The sequence below is a fragment of the Cornus florida genome, unplaced genomic scaffold (assembly GCF_030987335.1).
Source record: "Cornus florida cultivar Cherokee Brave unplaced genomic scaffold, ASM3098733v1 CherokeeBrave_3.0.0_Hap2_Chr10, whole genome shotgun sequence".
Lineage (NCBI taxonomy): Eukaryota > Viridiplantae > Streptophyta > Magnoliopsida > Cornales > Cornaceae > Cornus > Cornus florida.
In genome coordinates this window covers 69306637-69325034 of record NW_026775580.1, presented here as the reverse complement: position 1 = coordinate 69325034, position 18398 = coordinate 69306637, and the positions used below count along the sequence as shown (strand labels likewise).

The following is an 18398-nucleotide window of genomic DNA, read 5'->3' as shown; positions in this document are numbered from 1 at the left end:
TAAACTTTTATAATACTATTTTGAATAGATATACAAAAATAAAAATTTATATTTATATGTAATCATGTCCACATTGTACCTGTTTGACATGTCCGTGTTACATAGATTGCCACTAAATCACTGTCTACAAGTTGAGGTAATAAATTTTTTTTATACGGTGTGTTCGGTTACATAAAATTAGAACTTTGAAATGAGAGAAAATTTTAATTCAATTTTGTGGGTTGTTTTTCTCCAATTATAAGTCTAATTCTTGAACCTTAATTAGTTTGTTCTCATATCAAAATTTTTATTACTATTATTATTATTATAGGTATTTTTTAGAATCTTTAATTAGCCTCTTTTTGCCCTATTAAGAAAGTAGAATCCAAATTGTATGATTAAATACTATATTCCTTTGTTCACAAGCACTTGTGAAAGCAAACATGCGTGCAAAGTTGAATTTTTTTCTAGCAAAATATTGTTATGAAGAATATTTTTCTAACAAGTGAATGTGTAGGTTAATATGATTTTTGTCCTTTCTAGAGTATAAGGATTTGCAGGTTGTTTACCGGTTGGTGAGGTTGCATGGTTGGTTGGCAGCTTGAGGACTCAAATGCCGTACGTCAATTTCTAAATTATTTTTCTCTAATTTCGTTCAAGAAACAAGCTTTTAAGGCTGCATAAAATTAGAGTTTTAGAATTATAATTGGAGAAAATTTTGATTTAATTTTCTGAATTGCTTTTCTTCAATGCTACAAATTTCATTTCTAAAATTTTAATTTCATACCTACCAAACATAGTCTTAATATATTTAATCTTTGTCCATTGCCCTAATTATTCAAAATAAAGAGAGTACGAATTTTCAGTGCTGATTATTTTTCATCCACAGATGATTATTTTTCAGTGCGCACAGTGAAACATGTATTGCTCTAAGCAATTTTGGAAGGGACTTCTTCTTCTCTTCTTTTTCTTTTTGGACTTCTACTTATATATATATATATATATATATATTGGTACAAATAAGAATGTGTGACTTATTTATCGGGACTAATAAATTAATTAATTAAGTGACTAATAAATAAATTAATTAAGTGTATATATATATATATATAGTCAATAACAAGAAATTCACACGCATTATATTTACACAATCACTTTGCTCCTTTAAAGACTCAACCCTTGACCACAAATATTGATGATAGTGATGATCAATTACGAAATCTGATTACAAATTGAGTGCTTCATGAACGGTATATATATTTTTCAAATATTACAACAATATAATATTCCTTACAAAGAAGGATCTTTAACTGAGATACATAGAATAGATTAAAAAAAGAAAAAAATAATTGAACAGAAAATAATGGGTATCCAAAAAGGTCAGTCTTGGCTTGCTTCATCGATATATGTGTTGTCGTCGTTGTTGTTGTTTAGATGTGTAGGCAGCAGCTAAAGTGTGATAAAACTAGGGGAGTTTTGTTTTTCAGTGATTTGAGCAGATATTGGAAAATCTTGATCGAAACTCCTAGCTTGGACTAGCTAGTATTTGATAGAGTAGTGCGACCAACAGCAAGTCTAGAGAGACGAATATTGAAGCTGAGGAAAGAAAGATGGCACCGGCGAAGCATGCCAGATCAAAGCCAGTAACCACAGCTACGCTCTTGAACTTCTCCAACACTCCCACTTGAAGTAGCATCGCCACAGCGTGCCCCATTTTCGACTTTGCTTGAGCAACTGACTTCATTCCAACCCATGTCCGAAGTGTCTGCACAAACAACATTAATTAGCATTTTTAGTGTAATTTATTTATTTCATTTGCTATATATATATATATATATATATATAAGGAAACTTATGAATTAAAGTACCTTGAGATAGAAAAGGCCAAACAAATTTGATCCCGGAAGCTGTGTCCCTTTTCCTTTTGATCCCACAAACATGACATGCAGTCCTATCCCAAATATAAGCATCGCAGTTCCTAACAGGAACATATCTGCATAAAATTATTTTTATATATTTAATAACCATATATTGCAGAAAAAATCAAACTTATAATTGTGTTGTGTGTGTGTGTGTGTGTGTGTGTGAGAGAGAGAGAGAGAGAGGGTACCTATGGCTTCAATTAGTAGCTCCACCACATGTCCTAGATCTGATGATCTATGAGACAATGCATGAAAATAGTGGAAATATGACTCCAAAACGAAAAAACAACCCTGCAATTACACAGTATGAATTACTTGGTTAATTATTGCCCATAAAACCATTATATATATATATATATATATATATATATATATATGAAACTAAGCATCAATCTTTTCATATATGATATATATAGTATATAGTAGTAGATGTAATTACCTCCACAAAACACAGTACTGAACCAACTAAAGTTCCCGCAACAGCAAACAATGTAAAGAATCGGCAGTCAATTATAATCTGCAATATATTATTATTTCATTAGTTTCAAAATTAATATTATAAGTCAATTATCATGCTTAGTCAATTACTAAAGCAATCATAATCAAGTGCTTGCACTTTATTAGACTTGTGACAGTTCAAAACAATAGTACATATATAAGATGTAAAATAGAAGAAAAGACATGACATATATACCCTTGCCACAAGCATCTGGACATGGAATCTCCATGGCCTTCTTTTGGTAGCCACCTTCAATATCAAAAGCGCGGTATTCTTAACATTTGCAAGTAGAGAAGCCACCATATCATCCACTCCTCCTCTTTTGGTTTCTGGTTTCGAAGTGACAAAATTCTCCGAAGCCGCCACGGACACCTTCACCGCCGGCACCAATAGCTTCCTAACCTCGTGACCATCACCACCAATCCCCACCTTGCTTAGACACCTAATTGTCTTAGTACTCCTAGACAATTCCAACCTATACAAAGAAGAAGACGGCGACGAGGAAGACGAAGAACCTAGACCCAATGGCCTAGAAGTGCGTAGCAATCTAGTAGTAGTTGCCATTGTTGTTGCTGTGTCTCTAGCTTAGCTTAGTTTGGTTTGGTAGCAATTGTTGCTTTGGTGGTGATGAAATTTATAGTACAAGAGAGAAGATTCGCAGCATATTAGCTGAGTCTGTCTTTTACTGAGGTTGTCTTTAGTCTTTTTCCACTTTTCTTCGAGAGCGTGGTTTTGATTTTTTAACTTTGGAATTCCAAACGTCTACGTGTGGAATTGGGTTCAGTCAAGCGTGTGGGGCCACTGGCAATGTGAGCCGGACAGGTGGCAGCTGTATTGTACTGGGAATTTTACTGGTTGGTTGGTGTTTTAAGACCGTTAGCTTGGTCGGGAGTGCATGTGCATTGTGCATGGCTTTACCCGAAACTGGAAACGTAGCTTCGTCTTTCATCGATGAACAAACATGCGAGTATTGACGGAAAACATAGTAAGATGCGAATGAGCTGTTTGAACACACGTGCGAGTATTGACGGCAACTCAAGTTCGACTTTGATTTTAAAATACTTTTGACTCTTGTGTGTGTGTATAAAAAAAAAAAAAAAAAACATCAATAGCAAATAAGCTGAACCCTTCATAGGCAACTCAAGTTCGATTTTGATTTATATTATAACTTTGACTTTGTATCTTTTTATTTATTTGATTATTATTCAAGTTGTATTTAAAATACTTTTTAGTTTTCAGAGAAACACAAAAACAGTTATTTGGTCCTCCAAAAACTAAACCTACAAAAACTAAACCAAATAGGTCTAATATTTTCACCAAAAAAAAATATATAATAATAAGAATAAATAAATGAGAAAGAGGATGCAGAGGTATAACTTTTACCGTAAAACCAAATCGAACCATGGTTGGATGTAGTTCGATTCCATTCGGTTAAGACCGTGGTACGCTCGTATTAAATAAAAGCATTAGCAATCATATTTTATTTTATTTTATTTTTTTCTCTAAAAAATTTAGCATTGATAGAAAAACAAATTGCTATCGTAGAATATATCAATTTTTACAAAAATAAGAGCCAAGACTAGTGGTGGTGCAGTGATGCACGTCAAATTAGAGAGGAAGACGACAAAAAGAGAGCAAATTTCGTATTTGTGGACCATCTTTCGCAACCATATTTACAAAATTGTTTCCATTATTATATTAAATAAATAAATAAATAAAGCAAAATCCATAAAATAAGTACCTGCTTAAATACATGAATATGTACATGTACATGTGTATATATATGCAACAATAGGCTACCAGTCCCAGTACCGATTTAGAACAAATACAAATAAGGACCGTTAATTCCTCTCACTGGTCGACTAAATTGTCATTGCTGTTAGACTAGATCAATGACAATTACTGGGGTATGAACAAAAGCCTCCATCAAGTAGGCTACTAGATTGATCAAAAGCATACTTACTGGCAGGATGAGTTTCGATCTTCAAGTGCATCATGCTTTCGTTTTCTCACGTCTTCAAGCTTTTTTTCCAACTTCAATGCCGAGTCTAGGACCAGATTATACATTTCTTCATCCTGCGCCGCCATAAAACATATTTCTTCGTACATGCGACAAAGATGCCTATACCGCTGAGCTATTACTAATTTCGGATCCAAATCGACTTCACTACCACCACCAGATGAATCTTGTACAGCACCTTCATTTACATCAATTGCCTGAGTACCCTCATTTACATCAACTGCCTTATTTTTGAAAATTCTATCGATCACGAGAGGCTTAAAAATTCTTCGCTGCGATGGCAACATATGCGCACATTCTTCTTTCACCATGGGATGGTTGTGCAATTCAACAAACTTGTTCACCCAGAATTTTCCCTTGTTCCTATCCAATTTGACGTGCATCAATGCACCACAACCAGTCCTCGTCTCAGCCCTAGGGTTCTTAGTACGATGGTCCCTCTTGTCTTTTCCTCTGTAACCCTCTTTACAACACACGAACAATCTTGAAGTAATTTGTCCTGTTGTCCGGTGCTTATTAGCATACTCTCTTCTTACGCTGAATCCAGCCTTGTATCCATAAGCATTATAAAAATCATATGCTTTTTCCTCCGAATCAAACTCCATCCCATACTTCGGTTTCAATTCAGAGTCTCCCAGGGGCTGAGACGCAATTGGTGAGTGCTGCTGAGACACAATTGGTGAGTCTTCAGCATTACAACCCTGATCATCCATTCAAGACAAACACATAAACACCCTACAACATCAAAACCAAAATTAATAGAAGGGTGAGAATAAGGTACAAGTGAAAATAAAAACTTTAATAGCATTAGTATGACCCATGACAAAATTAAATTCAAAGATGGAAATCAAAAAGTCAAGGTTTGCTTCTACTACTAAAAACAAAAGCCACACACACTCACTAAAGAAGGTATAATGCAGGCACTAAATATTGCACACAAAAGTAGTGCACATATGGGTTTATTGGATTCTCTTGATTTGGTTGGGCTCTCTTCTTTTCTTTTTTTAAATTTTAATACCTAGGGTATGCCCTTTGAACTATAGTGCCTTTTTCCACATCTAACTAATATTGGTACAAATGCTCAAACTATAATAATGAAATCACACTTTTTTTATACTTCTGTAATTAACAATACAAAAAAGATATGTTGGGTAATCAAATTAAGAGTGGTGCACACCCAAACGAAAAACAATGCACATAAAAACTAATATTGGTGTGCATATGCTTACAATATGGTAATGAATTCACATTTCTATTGTACTTTTGAGATAAACAATCCAAAGGAGTAAAGCATTTTCTAGACACATGCAAATGATGCACTTTTGAACTGGATGTGATGATCTTTCAAATTAGAAGTGGTGTACAAGCAAACTAAAAAATTGTACACTTTCAAACTAAACAGGTGCAGACTAGAATTGGTGCAACTTCCCTGCGGGTCGGGGCTGGGTGGGGGGTTGTAACCTAGAAATCGTGCACTTTCAAACAAAAAGTGGGCACATAATCATAATATGTAATAAAATCATATTTCATTTCTTTTGAAGTTAAAAATCCAAAAGTAATGGTGCACATTTGAACTAAAACTGGGCACAAAAGGACAAGAAGTGGTGCACATCAACTCAAAGACATAAGTAGTAATTCCCTAACACATCTTTTGTTTCTATATATATAGACCAAATTATAAGCACATTTTCAACACAATAAATATTATACAGGAGCAAAGGGGCATACCCCAGCAGACGAAAAGAGGCCCAAAAACGAGAAACAAGCCCAGAGCAGGCTAACACAACAATAGGCCAAAACAAAATAGACCACTGGGAGTGGCAACCAATTTTTTTATTTTTAAATAAATAAATAAATAACTGGATAAACAGGAAAGATATCTGAGTCATTGACCATGGAAACAGAGATAAACCATAACTCAAGCTTGAGGAAGAAGCAGACCAGCAAGGGCAAGACCTGATCACTGGGGAGAAGCATCAAAAGAGAAGCCAGCCAAGCAAGATGGGCGCTGGTCAGAGAAAACAGAGCTACAGAGCTTAACAACTCCCACCTAACAGCGATAAATCAACCGACAATTCCTGAAGTGGATTTTTGAGAAAGCAACTTCTGATTTAGTCAAAAATCAATCTATGAACTTTCTTCAAAGAGGCACGAGGTCGGCAATTCCTGTCTTTTCATATATAATACACAAACTGGCAAGGCTGAGTTTGGGATCTAATTGGCAGCACTAGTCAATTGAATTGGGCCAATCTTGGGATGAAATGTAAAAACCTCATAAATCATTGAAAAATTTCCAAACAGCAATAAAAAAAAGGGCAATAAAAAAGTGTGGAAAAAGGACTCGGCATAAGAGTAAGAAAAAGAGCAAAATTTTCACTTCAAGAAAATGGATACTTTTGAACATCAGTGAACTTTATAATACCCCACGCTGAAGTGATGATAATTCTACCAAACTACAAAAAACCAATTTTTTTGGCTTTCTTGATACAATTTCTTTGCTTTGGGGATAAATAACTCACTTTTCAAAACCATTTGCTGAAGTGGTGCTAATCTTATGGAAGAATTCAGAAGTGATGCGACAAGAAGCAAATGGAATAACGAGAGAAGAGAGCAGAGAGGGATCAGACAAAAACTATGGTTAGAGTTTCAGCGGGTCAAGTTTGTATCTTACTTAAAAAAAATTGCCAACTTAATTGACGCGGGACTTCTGTTCCATCGGTGCATATAACACCACTCCTGCGAAAAAGTCATATGCCTTTCCAACAATTAGTTATATTAAATCACATTAATGCAAGAAGGCTATTGCTCACATGATCTCTTCTGCTCAACACCTCATAGGTTCTCCATTGCAGAGGGATAGTACCCTCAGCTTTAACTCCTTCTACCATTGTATGGCCAAAAAACTCGAGAGCTTTCCTACGAGTAAATAATTGTCTAGTTGTAACTTTATAATTGAACCTTAAGTTAACAAAAAACAATACAACCAACAAAATCTGATCTTACTAAGGTATATATTATGTATTATGGCTTCTTGCATAATACTTCATACAAGAGGAAATGGTTTATATATTTTTTTAGTTCTTTCTAAAACAAAATCATTCACTAGTGATTACCATACACCAATCTATTAGAAGCAATAACCTCCCAACACTAATTTATAATCTAAGAGTCTTTTATAGATTATATAATCATATAGTTGGCTAAGAACTTGAAAAAGAAAGCAGAAACAAAGTATACAACTCAATTGAAGTGAAAAAATTCAAGTATCCAAACACTTGGATCAGTGATCAGCATACACCTAACAAGTTCATTTTAATATTACTGCTCATATACAATAACATGACAAATGTACTTATATGAAAGAAAAAAAAAAAAAAAAAAAAGGCAGATAAAATGTGTTCATATGGAATCACATGCATGTGTGTGTGTTTATATTTGCACATAGATGTATGTAAAAATCAACAACCGAAACCAAGGGGAAAAAAAAAAAAAAAAAAAAAAAAAAAAAAAAAAAAAAAAGTTAAATAAACCATATTAGGGTTTCTCTCAGACAAATGCCTCGATTTGTCGTCAGGTTTAATAGAATGGATATAGATCGGACTCGTCATCATTTTGAATCATCACTGAGAAACCCCATTAGTATTATACATTGTTCCGAAGAAAATGAAAAAATGAAGCTCGGAAAAAATTACCAACCAAGTGAGCAACACAGAGAGAAATCTTCATACCACAAATCTGGATGCGAAACTTACCTCAGACAAAAGAGCAATGCGATGAAGGCGACACTGCTATTTGCTCCTTTTATAGCCGAAACAGTCTCTCTTTCTAGGGTTTATTGCGTCGCGGAGCTGGAATGGTGAATACCAAAAGTGGCCTTATATTTTCCTAGATAATGACAATAAAATCAAAATGTCTGAATTACCCCTTTCACCGCTATGATATTACGTTGCTATGTTACTCCCTCTCTCCTCCTTTTGTAACCCCTAGTTCAATCTCCATTGAAATTGACTCGTTTCTCCACCAATTCTGCGATAATTGGCTTCTCGAACTATATATAAATTATAAATCATATATATACGTGATATGATTGTTGTGGCGAGTCTCAAATTGGGGCCAATCCCAACATGTCTATCTCAAAAGCCTTCAAAGAGATCAAATTGTTCTCCGTCAAACTCTGTCTTGTCGAAATTGATTCCAGAGGCCAACTCCATAACCCACAAAGGAAAAAGAAGGTAAAAATCGCTATGTCATGCTTTTTAACAAACATCTTCTGTGCACTGTAATGCTTGATCAGCTCTTGTTACAGGTGCGACTGGTTTGATCTGTATAATGAGCTAATTCCATATGGGGAAGCGTGGTCTTGGCAAAAATCCATTGTCAAAGAGAGGAAAGCATTAATTGAAAGGAACGAAGACTGGTCTGACACTTTGATCATTCTACAACACCAACCTGTTTATACATTGGGTGCTGGTAGCTCAGAAGAGTTTTTGAATTTTGACATAAAGGAAGCTCCTTTGGATGTGTATCGAACCGAACGGGGCGGGGAAGTTACATATCATGGACCAGGGCAGGTAATTGTTCTGCTATTTTGAACACATTTCATTAATTTTCTTTTGATTTGTAGAATTTCAATAGTTGATATGGATATTAATCTCATCATTTTTTGTTTTACCTGGTAATCAGTTTAATGGGTTTTAAAGGATGATGATTAGCGTTTGCTTACTTTGCTTGTATACTCTAAAGCATCGTATTCAAAGCCACATTAATAGGTGGCAAATAGAAGGAATGAAATTGTTCTGGAGCAGATAGTGTAGGGGATTTAGTCCACCTAGCCACTTGGCACATCTGATGTCACCAGAGTCCACTCGAGCCGGGCACTTTGGCAAGCTAAATGCCAACGAGTCCGACCAAGACATTGACAATCACATTAATATAGTTCAATTACCAAGACACTGACAATCACATTAATATAGTTCAATTACTGCCACCTTCGAAAGGATGGGTAGTACCTATCCTCAAGACAAAAGTACGGGAATACCCCTATTGTATCTAGAATAACCATCATGGCTACCCTAGTAGGAGTCTCGAGGAAACTTCCCCACTCATGTAAGGACCCGGGCCTATAAATAGGGGCCGAGGTGCCCAAGCCCAAGGACCGGATTTCCTTTGATAATCACTCCATTGTATTTTGTACTATGATATTTTCCCTATTATTGAATATATATAAATGGAATTTTGCACACCCTAAAGCACTATCTACATGAGATGTAAAATTCGTAGCCTTAATATGAGTGGTGACTAATGTTAATGAAATTAGCATGTAAGCTTGCCCTAAAGAAAAATGTGATATGAATGTATGACAAAGATCAAAATTTAGAAGAGCTTATCTTCAAAGCATCCTTTTCAAGTCTCGAGTTGCTCATTTGGGATACGAGTTTCTAAGTTAATGAATCCAGACTAAGTTAACATTTCTATGTGTTGATTTATAGTCTCATTTTGTGGGTATGCTGGATTATGCTAAAAGATTGGTTGAGTATGTGAAGCAATTGACTATGAGATCAACCGACTTTATTGTATTTTCTAACTTTTCATGCCCATGTATTGCTCTGTAGCTAGTTATGTACCCTATTATCAATCTGCGTTATCACAAGATGGATCTGCATTGGTACCTCAGGGCGCTTGAGGAGGTGATCATTCTTGCTCTTTCCTCAGCATTTTCTATCAAAGCTTCCCGGCTTGAAGGTTTAACTGGTGTTTGGGTTGGTATGTTTTATAAATCCTTGTATCTATGGTTTTTTCAGTTTATATAATTTATCTTATTGCTTGTTATGCTAGGTTTACATGAGCTTCAAAAGTGATATTATTTGACTTCTAAAGGAATGTATAGTATCTGAGAATCGTAATACTATTGAAACTTTTTGCCTTTTTGTACATCTATGTTTTTTAACACCATAAATATTTATTGGCTCATCTTTATCATTAACCATTTTCTGTGAATTGGTCAAAGATAAGATTAATGTAGCGAGCATTATACTATTTGCTCTTCTGTTGAGTAAATGCATGTGAAATGGAACAGTTTCTAGGTTACACACTTCCACTGATCATGAATGAATACTAACTCAGAACTTGAATGGTTCTCTGTACTTGCACTTCTTTTAGGCCTTTTTGAAGCCTGTGGATCCAAAATTCTCATTCATTCTATAAGAGTGGAATCTTCTTCTATATTAACAAGAAATATAAATGATGATATGTAAAATGTTATAAATTGTAGTTTTTTCTTTTCGTAATTTGGAGGACAAAAATAATGCATTGTAGAGGTTACATTGTCAACTTGACATTTGATTATTTTGATTTATGCCTCATCAATTTGAATTGTGTGGATCAATGATCTAACGGTCTCAGTTTGGTGCCAAAATGCACACACTGTTTGCATATATGGTTATACAGCTACTTGAAATTTGGTCTGCAGGATGTCTAAAGATGATCTTATATGTTAATTTCTTGTCTTCACGCAAGTTGTTTCGACAAGTCAGATGGGCTGCATATTTCATCTTTGTTATGAATATCTTTGATAATAATAGCATATTATCATTATTACTCTAATAGTACTTTTTATTAAACATTTTCTTTTTCCTGAACTGTATTCAACATAATTGATTTCTTCTTTTCCTGTTTTTATTTTGCTAAGAAAAACAATAGCAGCCTAAAAGATTGAATTGCTTCAGGAGATCAGAAATTAGCTGCTATTGGGATACGAGTATCACAGTGGGTAGCATATCATGGCTTAGCATTGAATATCACCGCAGATCTAACTCCTTTTGAAAGAATAGTTCCATGTGGAATAAGGAATCGTCGTGTTGGAAGCATAAAGGGATTATTGATGGAATCTTTGTCACTTGATGGATGCGGAAGAATGGACATACAATGTTATGATGATTGCCAACTAATTGATATTACTCACAAATCATTAGTCAGAGCGTTTTGTGAAGTTTTCCAAGTTGAACTCCTCCAAAAATCTATCCCGCATTTTGAAAGGGGAAACTGCCAACCTACCTTACTGGGAACCTAATCTAACTGAGAGATTAAAAAGAGCTTGTCTGAATCATCTCAGCCAGTCAATGTATCTGTTGTAGAATACTTTTGAAAATCTTTATGGTCTTCTCTATCTATAAATTGGGACCTCATCTACTTCAATGAAACAACCCTGCAGCAGGAATGTGTTCTTGAAATATTTAGATACCTTGTATTCTATTTTTTTGTCTGTGATGAATATTTCTGGATACTAATTATAGTTCCAAATTTCTTCAACATTACTCTTAATACCTGTATAGTTCCTTGCAGCATTTCATTTAAACAAAAGACTTAAACAGTTAAGTTCAATGAAGCATTTCATTTAAGTGAATGACCTAAGGGTATTGGTTGGCAGGACCATTTTGGAGCTTTGGAATTGGAATTGGATGCTCCAATTCCAAATTCTGTGCTTGGATACTATAACTAACATGGGTTTGGGATTACATTACAATCCCAAACACCCCAAATCAACAATTTCAATACCACAATCGAACCACGGATTTGAAATCCCAAAACCAACCCAACACAACACCTCTCTGTCTCTCTCTCCCTGGCACTCACTCGACCCCAGCCTCTCGATATCTCTCTATGGCTCACTCCACTCCATCATTCCATCTCAATCCAGCTCCCTAGATTGTCCATCTCTAACCCTAGCTTTTCCATCTCAATCAGCCTTCAAACCCTAGCTCATTGATCATCATTTTGGAACCCTAGCTTAATCGTGCAGTTGAAGATGAAGATCATGATTAGTAGCAAAGTGTATGCCAATTTCTCTCTCTACTTTTTTTTTCCCTTCTTTGCTCTTCTTCTTTATACCCTAACTATGCATTTGTTGCTTTGCAGAGAATCATCACTATCTCAACCTTTCTCTTCAGTTACTCTTCAACTGTGAAGGTCCCCTTCATCATTTTTGTATTTCCAAAACTGTTCTAGTGTTGTTTTGAGGTTAGTATTTACGTATCTTATCATTTTTCATGATGAAAATATAATTGATTTTCTGTTTATATGCTTTTGCTGGTTTGATTGCTTGCATTGATTTTTATGTTGTGGTTTTTTGTGCTTTTTAGAGAGAGTGATTTCTGTTCTTGTTCTTTGTTGTTCAGTGCATTTGGAACTTGGACTTGTGTTACTCCCTAATTGCCTAGACTTTTGCCTCTAATAATTGCATAGTTGCAGACATGTTAATATGGAACATGGTTTGATTTTTTTTTTTTTTTTTTTTTCTGATAAGTGGAACATTGTTTGATTTTGGACACAGAAAATACTTCATTGTGTTTTGCTTCAAATTCTGGTTGTGAGAACATAATTTTGTGCATGACAAAATCTCTGATGGGCTTGAGTGGGTGTATATATTCATTGTCTTGTATGTTACTGCACTAATGTCGTTGTAGATTTGCTTGTTACATCTATATTTTAAAATAAAATTTGTCATAGAAGCTGTGTTGGGCATTTCCTATAAAAATGGGGAAATTTTGGATCTTATGGAGATTTCTTAACCAAGTGAATTTTTTTGACCGGGGGGGGGGGGGGGGGGGGGGGGGGGGGGGGTGTCTATTGACCCTCATGAGATTATAGTAAATAACCATTTGACCCTTAAAGTGACAACCAGAACCTCTCTTTCAGGGCTGCTTTAATAAACTATTGTCCTTTAAATAATTGGTTTGGTTCTGGTGGCTGGTAGGAAGTTAGTTGCAATTCACAATTTCACACCCTCAAAAGAACTGCAGCTTCTTCTTTTTACATTTTTTTTATATTGCAATTTTTATTTCATTTCATTTATATATTATTATTATTAGAGAGAAGAATCTATCATAACCTTGTCCTTTTCTTTTAAATGTCCTGCCAGAACTTTTTTACTTTGGTACAATAACTTTGATAATATTCTCTTTAATCATATTGATTATATTTGTGTATTAAAATGATGCTTTGATGATGGTTTTATGTATTAGAAGTGAATTCTTTTGGAGGTCTTTCCCTTTTCTTCTTCCTCATTTTTTCTGTTATCCCTTCTTGGCAATATTACCTTCAAACTGACACCAGGTCAAACCTCCACACTGACAACATCATTAATAGCACATATGGACATCCTTGTTCTTTTGATGAATTTGGGTCACTTTTAACATTTGATACAAGAATTCTTCATAACATTTATAGGTGATGAATACTTGAAAGAGTCACATCTGAAGAAAATCTAAGAATTATTCTATACCATCAGTTGTGCTGATAACTCCCAATATTAAATTTTTTGTCTTCTTTCTTTCATTTTAATATAGCTGAGGACAACAAACCTTAACAATAGGAAAACAGATTGATTACACAAGGATTCCGTACTAAAAAAAAATGTCTCCCATGATAGAAATTAATGAAGCTATTCATAGTCATAAATTTTGAATTCAATGCTTTGAGACAATAAGACTATTCAAAATTAGTGAGATGCTCAAGCGCATACTGAATTAATTTCACGTGGAAAATTTTAGTTAAGTACCTGAAGTAAAGTGCAGTCATTTCTACCCCCCAACCCCACTACAAGACATTGTTCTGTTAATATTTTCCACAAAAAGTACAAGTTTAAGGTGAAAAGGAACACAACGTAAAAGTAAAAAATGAATCAAGATTGATATTTTCAGAGGGGAAAAGCATATAGTTTCCTTTTTTACATTTCATCTTTTTAGCATCATGAGTAGATAGATTTTAATCTGTTATTTCAAATTAGCTTTGAAAGTAATTTTAAGGTCTACATTCTTGACTTATCCTTAACTCTGGCTACATCTCTTATTATACATACATACATACATACATACATACATACATATATATATATATATATTATTTCCTTGGTTCATGCTTACCTTTGTCTCAAACAGATCTCCCAGGACTTTCCTTGCGCAGCCTATATTGGAACAAAATGAGTTTTCAAATTGAACTAAATTGAAAATTGTCTTGTTAGGCCAACAGTTTAACTATGAGAGTGTTCTATAATGCACCTTCACAGGGCAAACTGACACAGTTCACCTAACTGTAGGAAACGAGCCGTTCAAGTAATTGTGTTCATTGTTTGACTAACAATGGGGATACTGACATCATAAATAACTTAAGAAAATTAACAAAAAAGTTTGTAATATGACACAAGGGATTTGAAATCGTCTCAAAGATATGACAATAAATAAGTCCACCATTGTAAAAAGCTTGATCAAAACTTTTCTTTAACCTATCAACAACTTACTCACTGTTGAAGTGTCTTGAAATGGAAGAGTTTTTTTCAACCCTCTTTGAAGTGTCTTGAAATGTATATATGAATTGTGATGATATTTGCTTGCCAAAGGATTGAGCCCTTGGTCTTTGATTAGTATCCTTTAATAATTATTGAAGTGGGCAAAGTGTATTAAAAAGGATTGCTAATGCACTTACTCACTGTCTCGAGGGTAAAGAGGATAAATTAATAATACAACTTTGATTAATTTAAACTTGTATTAAAATACAGTTGGCATTAATCTAGGATCCCCCCCTCAGTGATTAAGTTGACTTTCCTATTAGTAACCCTATAACAGTACTGATGACGAGATAGATTGACATTCATATCATCATCATCATTATCTATCTATCACTCTCAGTTGATTAATTAGTTGATACTGCTTTGTTCATTATTCATTTTTCAATTTAATTCTTTTTTGTATCCTACCTTCTTAATAAGGTTCTAGTTTCTATATCTTTATTAGGATGGGTTATTTTTTTTATTTACTTTTTTAATTGTGACAAATTACTTTCACAATATTTTAGAGAAATTTCGACCCTCTGTCTTTTACTTTGAAACTTAAATTATTGTCTGCATATCTTTTACTTTGGGCTGAATCACACACACACAAGCATATGCTCAGAATCTGTTTTGCTCAGTCCTCATTTCTGTTATAGTTTTAGCTATTTGTAGTGGCAAGTAGTATTTCTGTTCATACTTCAGTTTCGAGAAACCTGATTACCGATAGTGAAGCTAGGATGTTATGTTTTCCATTACTTATCAATAAAGCAAAACGAAAATAAAATAAAAGAATGAATATTTGATGATCGCTTTCCAAAAAGTTTTTACATAATAATTAATCTTGCGAATTCTTCTATTTTTTGTTTGTGTGTGAATTCTTCTATTTTTTGTTTTGTGTGTGAATCTGTTTCTATAACATGATAATTAGAATTTATAAGGCCGGTGGTTGAAGCTCTGTGGAGCACCTTTTCTATCAAGTGGTTATCTGTGAAGGGATTTATTCCAACTTCCCATAACTAATATGCTTCTGGTGCGGTGCTGTTCATTAAGATGGTTAGCGCCTAGTTAAAATCACTAAATATTTCTGAAGTTCAATCTTAATATGCTTGAAGCATTGATGCGGAACACTAGAATGTTCAAAATTTCATTTTGATTGGGGACTGAAGTTTGAGAACCACTCGAGGATGTTGTGATTTCAGAAGTGTATGCTAAGAGGAATATTTAGCCAGTGAAGGAATCTTGGGCTGTTTTGAGAACTCCTATTATTTGTAGGAGGATGAGTTGTGTCAGAGTGGTATATTTAGTAGCCATCTTCCTCCAAATGACTTTTCTGACTTCTGAAGTCTGAACCTTCAACATTTGTTGGGACTCACCATTGAAAACATCACCTTGTGTTCTTCTCACTGAACATTGACTTCTAATCCTTTGTAAACAGTCTTGTGGCATTTGAAAATAATTTGGTGGATAAAATGTCTCAATACTCAATTAGGGTTTATATCTTTGTCAGTGTGATTCTCAGGACAAGTTCCGTTGGCAGTAATTAATATTCTTAAATCCTGACAACTATTCTACTGCTAGGAATGTTAGGCTTGTGATGTAACTTATTATTAATTACTTTAAACATTCATGAGAAAAACCAGTATTCTTAGTTGAGTGTGTATGCATTTGCTTGACATGGAAATCGGAGAGGGCAGCAAGAAAGGGAAGTCAGCAAAACACTCTGAAAAAGCAGCTCGGTATGGATGTCACAAAGGAAAACATTCAATCTGGTCTAAGAACTTAGGACAACCATTATACAACCATAAGTGACATGCTCTCCAAATCAGGTTTTTCGATCAATACTTTTAGTGAAGAATCAGTTTGGAAGCTAATTGGTAAAAGGTGAGAACTACTTGCCAAATGCATAGCATATTTTTAACGTTACATTAATTAGTAGTATAAATAAATGTGGATATCTTTTGTAAGGTTTTGGTTATAGTGCGGAAATTGTTCTAGTTTGACTTGCCCTTTACTTTGGGAAATTCTGGCGAAGAAATTTGCAGATGAGCGATTACCAGTTTGGTGTATTGACTGAGATCCGCATTAATATCTGCTTATTTGGTGTTTGATGATTGCATATATGTTACTCTTGTTGAACAATTAGCTTCAAAATATTAGTGTTGTGTTGCTGATGAGCCTTACTATATATTTTTGGTTTCTTTTTGTTGCATTTTGTGGTTAGGAAATCCAACTGTTCCTTAAAAACATTTCCAAGGCAGAAATTGGGGCCATCCTAACAATTGCTGATATGGGAAAAAGTGTTGTTGGTGTCCCCATCAATTAAATTGGAACTTACTTTATGGTTTTGGCAAGGAAATTTATTTTCAAGTGTCAAATTCAGCATTTTATGTAACATATTGTAAACTTATCCTTTTCTGATATTTTCTCATATAATGTCATATATTTAGCATCTGATGTGTTTGAAATTATGGTATAAATTGATATAAATTTATGGCTGCATAAGGTGATCTCAGCATGGGATTCACTTTATAGCTAATCATGCAGTTATATTACTTGAATGCTTATGGTTTAAGCATGACAAAGATTTAAAATATGTTAGAAAGTTGAAGTACTACTGTATCTTGTCTCTCTTTCTAGTCTTGCAACCATTCTCTTACTTCTGGAATTCATGCCAGAATTAAACAAAAATAATGCAGCGTCTTCTGACCAGTTCTTGTCATTAGACCCTTCCAGATTCGGATCGATTTGAAATTTTGCATTCTTCTCTTTTGTAGTGTTAGAGAACTTATGCATTTGCAGGAACATCCTGGAGCTGTACAGTACTGGAAGAAAATCTCATTGAAAAACTGGGATGACATACCTATTTTCTATACACAAGACCATGCAATTGGAGAGGGTGCCCAAACCCGCTTTGGAAGCCCGACGTGCAAATTTTCAAGGGCTATTTTGTACTTTACCCTAAATAAAAAAATACTAAGGATGGCGTCTAGATCATTTTTTAAGTTTGTAGATTTTCTAATGTTGCCAACATTGCGATGAGTAGATTTTTGTAAACACTATTGAAGAACCAATTTCAATGGAATAAATAAATAAAATTCAATGCACACTCGGGTGAACCACATTTAGACAATGAATTTAAGACAAATTAAATTTGTGAGCAAAACCTTAAATCCAATGGTTCCCTTAAATTCACACCTGCTTGATGGGGGGTTTTGTGGATATTCGAACTGCCCTGGACTTTGCACATAAGTGTCTGCATGGGCTAGGATGCTAATACATTTACCCCATCTCACTACAGGAACTTGTGGACCTTGCAGGATGCAACCCAGAAGCCAATGGGCCTGCTGTTTGGTTAACCCAAGTACAAATAAAGTAAACTTTGGCATTTGTGGTTTCCGTCAACAAGACTAGGCTTAAATAACTTAGGTCCAACTGGACCAATGAAACTACACAGCCCATAGAGAGGAGTATGTGTTATATCAAAAGCACAACCCAAACCTGGAGACTCACAATGATAAACGGGGGTCACCCTCTTGCCTCACCAACGCTAGCCAACTACTCGTGAGTAGATTACTCAACTCACTTCTTATGTATTCTAATAACAAAATTACACATCAATTTTAATGAAAAAAAGTCATGTACATTTATTCAATG

General features: G+C 34.6%; 3 protein-coding genes and 1 non-coding gene across 9 annotated transcripts; 1 reads left to right on the top strand and 3 right to left on the bottom strand.

Annotated features, from left to right (window-relative positions):
* Positions 1 to 1204: 1204 nt before the first annotated feature.
* On the bottom strand, positions 1205 to 3048 carry LOC132279419 (uncharacterized). The gene is made up of 5 exons (XM_059781394.1): positions 2596 to 3048; positions 2341 to 2418; positions 2090 to 2192; positions 1848 to 1972; positions 1205 to 1744 (listed from the first exon to the last, which is right to left on the bottom strand). The coding sequence occupies exons 1-5, from the start codon at positions 2962 to 2964 to the stop codon at positions 1505 to 1507; spliced, it is 915 nt and encodes a 304-aa protein (XP_059637377.1). The 5' UTR covers positions 2965 to 3048; the 3' UTR covers positions 1205 to 1504.
* Positions 3049 to 4072: 1024 nt separating this feature from the next.
* LOC132276385 (protein FAR1-RELATED SEQUENCE 6-like) lies at positions 4073 to 8332 on the bottom strand. Of its 4 annotated transcripts, XM_059777793.1 has the most exons (3): positions 8173 to 8332; positions 7231 to 7336; positions 4073 to 5155 (listed from the first exon to the last, which is right to left on the bottom strand). In XM_059777793.1, exon 3 carries the CDS (start codon positions 5131 to 5133, stop codon positions 4360 to 4362), a length of 774 nt encoding a protein of 257 aa, XP_059633776.1. In that variant the 5' UTR covers positions 5134 to 5155; positions 7231 to 7336; positions 8173 to 8332; the 3' UTR covers positions 4073 to 4359. The 4 variants fall into 4 exon arrangements, with proteins under 4 accessions (XP_059633776.1, XP_059633774.1, XP_059633775.1 ...); XM_059777791.1 differs by lacking the exon at positions 7231 to 7336; XM_059777792.1 differs by lacking the exon at positions 7231 to 7336 and having other exon boundaries at positions 8117 to 8180.
* Positions 7962 to 8049, bottom strand: LOC132280675 (small nucleolar RNA SNOR75). The gene has a single exon (XR_009471675.1). It is a non-coding gene; the product is annotated as a small nucleolar RNA SNOR75 (small nucleolar RNA).
* Positions 8333 to 8375: 43 nt separating the features above from the next.
* LOC132276384 (octanoyltransferase LIP2p, chloroplastic-like) lies at positions 8376 to 11728 on the top strand. 3 transcript variants are annotated; one of them, XM_059777789.1, is made up of 4 exons: positions 8376 to 8652; positions 8727 to 8991; positions 10033 to 10183; positions 11154 to 11287. In XM_059777789.1, the coding sequence occupies exons 1-4, from the start codon at positions 8504 to 8506 to the stop codon at positions 11240 to 11242; spliced, it is 654 nt and encodes a 217-aa protein (XP_059633772.1). In that variant the 5' UTR covers positions 8376 to 8503; the 3' UTR covers positions 11243 to 11287. The 3 variants fall into 3 exon arrangements, with proteins under 3 accessions (XP_059633772.1, XP_059633773.1, XP_059633771.1); XM_059777790.1 differs by having other exon boundaries at positions 11109 to 11230; XM_059777788.1 differs by having other exon boundaries at positions 8383 to 8652; positions 11146 to 11728.
* Positions 11729 to 18398: the final 6670 nt, after the last annotated feature.